The sequence below is a fragment of the Lactuca sativa genome, chromosome 1, assembly GCF_002870075.4.
Source record: "Lactuca sativa cultivar Salinas chromosome 1, Lsat_Salinas_v11, whole genome shotgun sequence".
NCBI lineage: Eukaryota > Viridiplantae > Streptophyta > Magnoliopsida > Asterales > Asteraceae > Lactuca > Lactuca sativa.
This window is the reverse complement of record NC_056623.2, coordinates 107,459,294-107,465,092: the sequence shown is the minus strand read 5'-3', so window position 1 is coordinate 107,465,092 and position 5,799 is coordinate 107,459,294. Positions and strand designations below refer to the sequence as shown.

Sequence of the window (5,799 nt, the reverse complement as noted above, 5' to 3'; positions counted from 1 at the left end):
CACAAGAAAGCTCATACAACAAATTAAAGTTATACCATCACAATACCACAATGGATATGTATATTCAAAATAAAAAATAACGATATAAGTTGTTATCGTCTAATTCAATCAGAAAATATGATTCAGTTATTTCATAGCAATAGCAACTGGTCAGAATAAGAGGTGACTAATTATGAAAAATCATGTCATACAAAAATTACACCACACTTAAGAACATAAGCAAGAAAATTATGAATAACGAAATATTAATATTCTATAAGTTAAAAAGAATATCATGGGAAAAAAAAAGATGAAATCCAACTTTCACGTAATGGTAGATCATATCAATTCATTTCGATTTTTTTTCCTTATTCATGCATTTTAAATAGAAAAAAAATCCAATTATTTAAAGCATTATAATTTCAATTTTTTGTTTTCTAGCCATACTTTGATAACAACAGAATAAATACCCAAATTACACTTTATGGGTGGTTTCCATCTGCTTCTAAATCGGCTGCATCCTCAATCATCTCGACGACTTCATTCATTGTAAAGTGCAGATCCCTACTACGTGTTACGTGAGGTCGCACTCCCCCTCTCCTGTTCCATCTCCCTCTCCCACGGCCTCGTGTCAGTTTATCCAATATTACGTGCCTGGGATAACTCCTCTTTATGCACTTATATGCAACATCTATTAATGTATTCAAACAAGGGCTATCAATTTTATCTCTTATATAGTCATCAGTGAATACATTGAGTTGATTGTTCCGGTAACATTCTTGAAGTTCATCAAATTGCTCTTCTAGGTCAACATATTTGTCTAGATCACCAGCCCGACGTCCACTCAGTATTTCAAACATTATTACGCCAAATGAGAACCTGTCTGATATATGGTCGTAAGGTCTGTGGTATGTGGGACTTTGTCTTGACAAACCAAAAAAAGAAATTTTGGCTTCCATATTTTCATCCAACAATATGTTTTCACAGTTAATGTTACCCCCTGTTTCTCTATTGTCAACCCCAAGAGCTAAATGAATGCACTGGAGTCCTCTTGCTGCCCCTAGGCAAATCTTCAGGCGTTGTGCCCATGTTAGTTTAGGCAACTTATTCTTGACATTTTCAATATAATTAGCAACGTTTCCATTAACAGCATATTCATGAACTATAATCCTCTCATTGGCTTCCTCACAATAACCAATGAAACGGGAGATGTTTTTATGGTGAAGATTGGAAATCATCTCGAGCTCCTTCTTAAAATCTTGGTTCCAGTTTAAGTACTTTTTTGGATACAAGCGCGTGATGACCACGGTGCAGTTTTGCCACCGTCCATAGAGTTGTCCTCGGTGGACTGCACCATATTCAGAGTCTCCAATACATGTTTCCGGATCGAAGTTGCGAGTTGCCAAGTTTATTTCCTCAAGTGGAATTAGAAAACTTTCTAAGCTTCGTGTAGATGATTCGATGTGGTTCTATGAATAAAAACATAACATGGTTTGATTAAATCACACTTCTTATGCAAGATATATGGATAGATTGTTTTTTAAATATATTTTTATTGTTATAAGTTTCATCAAAAATTATATAATACAAATAAAGTTATTTATGGTCAAAGTTGACATACAAAGACTTCAAAAGTCAAATATGGACAATAATTTCGGTCAGAGTATAATAATTATTCTAATTAATTTTAAAATACATAAAATATAAACAATAACCAATAACCAATATGATAATGACAAAATTAAAAAACAAATAAAATGACAACTTGTTATCACTTAATAAAAACCAAATTGACAGAGGAAGGTTCAAATGTATAATTAGGACAAATTGTAAAAACTAAAATAAATAGTTAGATAGTCTTGATATTATATATATATATATATATATATATATATATATATATATATATATATATATATATATATATATATATATATATATATATATATATATATATATATATATATATATGGAAATGGTTATATGAAAAGCAAAAAAACCTTAGAAAAACCTAAAAATTATAAAAATTCATTAAAAAAATACTTAGAAATCACAAATCTATTTTTTGACTTTACATAAAAAAAATCGTAGTTTACTTTTTTTCTTTTTTTTTTTTCATAAAATCGCTGGAAAAAAAAAATTTTAAATTGATTTTTTTCTTTCTTTTTTGGTTTTTCTTCAAAAATAAAAGTTAAGAATTTTAAGAACATAAAGTCAAAAATAAAACTTGTGATCTCTAAATATATTTTTTTATTTATTTTTATGATTTTTAGTGTATTTTTGTTTTCCATACAACCTATACCTAGGGAAGGGTTATATATATATATATATATATATATATATATATATATATATATATATATATATATATATATATATATATATATATTCACACACACACATATATAACTACATACGTACACATAAAGGTAAGTTCAATTGAGAAAAATAAAAAAAAAATTGACAATGAAGGAATCATTCTTAGTCAGTATTTATTTTTTACAACAAATTCTCCAACGTAACAGGCCGAAGGAGATTGAGTAATATTCATATAAAAAATATAAATATATATGTATTCATATATGAATACACCACCTCCCTCCACCACCAACCACCACCACCACCTCCACAACCAATAACCGCTACCTCCACCACCACCCATGGTTGCCATATTCGTATATAAATAATCACTTCTATGAAAATAATCACTTCTATGACACATATTTATATGTAAATATACGTATTCATATATATATATATATATATATATATATATATATATATATATATATATATATATATATATATATATATATATATATAGTATAATAAATGAATGTTTTTTGCCACATGTCATCTTCTCCTTCATTTCGACACATGACATTTTCTAGAATTTTTCAATTTTCAATTTTCTACTTGTTATTTTATTGTATTTTTCATTTTATTAAATTAAAATTCAACATTTAATATGTAAGGTAATATATATATATATATATATATATATATATATATATATATATATATATATATATATATATATATATATTTATATATATATATATATATAAATATATATATATATATATAATATTTATTTGAAGGAGTTTATATATATAATGTATTCAATATATTAAAGTTTCATTAATTTTAATAATTCAAAATTTTTTCTTATTTTCTTATAAATCCAATCTTTTCAAATTGTTAAAATTTTATCCTTATTTTTTTTAATTAAACTCATGTAATACATGGGTCTCACACCTAGTGTATATATATATTCTTGTCCACGTGTCATTCCACATAGCATTTTACATCAACATGAATTTTCAATTATACCCTTTTTCATTCAATATTCAATTTAATTCGGTTTTTCTTTTGATCTGAATAAAAATTCGTTTGTGTATACATTATTATTTAGAAAATAATTTTTTACTATCGTGTTTTTAATAAACTAATTTAATTAAATTTTATAATTCTTTAATTTTCTATTATCCTTTACGATTTTCAATATTCTTTTTATTTGTTACCCGTGGTTTCTACGGGTTGTACTATATATATATATATATATATATATATATATATATATATATATATATATATATATATATATATATATATATATATATATATATTCTTTAAAATGATTGAAAGATAAGACTTACCAATTGAATTGTGAATGCCCGTTCAATCTTCCTTATGACCCTCTCCATCGTTGGGCGTTGCTCTAACTTCAGGTTGACACATTCATGTGCAATTTTGTTAAATGTATGAAAAGAGTTCATATCAGCATGATCTTTAATATAAGGATCAATTAACTTGTCTGGCCCCGCAGCCTTTTTTTCATCATCATAGACGCTTCGGACAACATCAATGAGATATTGTGGCTTATCATCATCTCCGAAGCACTTTTCACGATAAACCAGTGTCCCACATGACATTTCAAACATAACCACTCCAAAGGAGTACACGTCTGACTCTTTGGTGAGCCTGCTTCTTTCGTTGTAAACCGGATCCATGTAAAACCTCGTGCCCGCAACCCTTGTATGAATTTGGGTATCTTCTTGATTTCTTGCACCAAATTTTGACAAACCAAAATCACAGATTTTGGCTTCCAGATTATCATCTAAAAGTATATTTGCACTCTTCACGTCTCTGTGAATTACTCTTTTGTCCTCCCCAAGGCCAGAATGAAGGTACTTGAGCCCTTTTGCTGCACCTAAGCAAATCTTCAAACGTCGTTCCCATGTTAAGCCACGAATCTTATCCGGCGTTTGGAGATGATGATCAAGGCTTTGATTCTTAGCAAATTCGGAAACTATGATCATCTCATTGGCCTCATCACAGTAACCAATGAAAGTAATGATGTTTGGATGATGGAAACTGGAAATCATCTCGAGTTCATTACGGAACTCGTTGTTTCCTTGACCACCATCCCGATTAAGGCGTTTGATGGCTACTGTGCGTTCATTCCATTCTTCAGAGAGTTGCCCTATGTGGACGAAACCGAATCCACCATCTCCAATCAGAGTTTCAGAACTGAAGTTTCTTGTGGCCCGCAGGATTTCGTGGAGTGGAATCCGATACTTTTCTAGGTTTTCCCCTGAAGAAGACATTGTTTTTTTATATATTGATGATTTTTTTGAACAAAGAAACTGAATAAGAAAGCATGAACGCGTGGTGATTGTGTATGCTAGATGTAGCTTTGTGCTTCCTGTTTATATCGATGTTTATCTAGACAGAACTCATTTGCTTAAAAAACTGTACCTACTGGCTTAAAGATTATTATATATAACCGTTGATTATGATAATAAGTCCATGGAATACTTTAATCCCACTACTGCACATGATGGTGGATGAAGTTTCGTCTTTATTTTATCTCTGCAAGACATAAACTATTAATAGTCGTAGACCATTGCGAAACCGTTGATCTGGTGGAATTGATGTTGTAATCCGTTGACAAATACTTGGTGAGTTGACAAATACCTTCTAACTTCTCTCTAGTTTTTTTTTGCAATAATTTAAGTCTGATAACCAATCAAAAGAGCACAATAATTTTCTTATAAACATCACTAATTATTAGGAATTGTGGTTATCATGGTAACCTTTTAATGAAACCTTTAGAGGTTATCTTTGTATCACTCACTACTCGATCGATGCATTTGGTACAGTCTCGAACAACCTCTGAACGAATCAAAAACCATGTAATTAACATGCATCTAAATAGTTTAGCAATCTTATTCTTACCTTCTATTAATCATTAAGAAGTTGGAGACATTTTTTTCAACATTAAGCGCCATCTAATAAACAACCCCTTAGTATATAGAATTTTTCTTAAAATGTTTTCTTGTTTTATCAACAGAGTGTAAATACGCTCATTTAGAATACTAATTATAATATTAAAATTTAGATGTATGAAAGGGTTCATATGTACTCGGGAAATTTGAAATTGATTACATCTAATCTTTATTTATGAGATGTAGATAAAATTTTCTATTATCAACAATTCTCAAAATTTAATTATTTCATTGAGTTTTAGATTTGTGGTTTAGGCCCCGTTTGTTTGCATCATAATACCACTTAATAAGCGGTAGGTCTGAATCGGTAAGATTGACTGTTTGTTTACCTCTTATTTTGTGGTCTTAATCTGAATTTTATCACTTACCGAATCAGACTTGGAAGCTCATCTAAAAAAAAAAGACGCTCTAGCCCTCTCTCTGTTCGTTTTCGCTTGATTCTCTCGCTTCCATCGTCTGGTTATACTCTCGCCACCAAAGACCTTCCTCCCATCGTCATCTGTCGCCGTCGCCACCCTTCCGAGCGCCA

General features: G+C 29.7%; 1 protein-coding gene across 1 annotated transcript; it reads right to left on the bottom strand.

The window, feature by feature from the left end:
* Window positions 1-333: 333 nt before the first annotated feature.
* On the bottom strand, window positions 334-4,734 carry LOC111879307 (proline-rich receptor-like protein kinase PERK14). Its single transcript, XM_023875761.3, has 2 exons — window positions 3,639-4,734; window positions 334-1,448 (listed from the first exon to the last, which is right to left on the bottom strand). The coding sequence occupies exons 1-2, from the start codon at window positions 4,587-4,589 to the stop codon at window positions 462-464; spliced, it is 1,938 nt and encodes a 645-aa protein (XP_023731529.1). The 5' UTR covers window positions 4,590-4,734; the 3' UTR covers window positions 334-461.
* Between the last annotated feature and the right edge of the window lie 1,065 nt (window positions 4,735-5,799).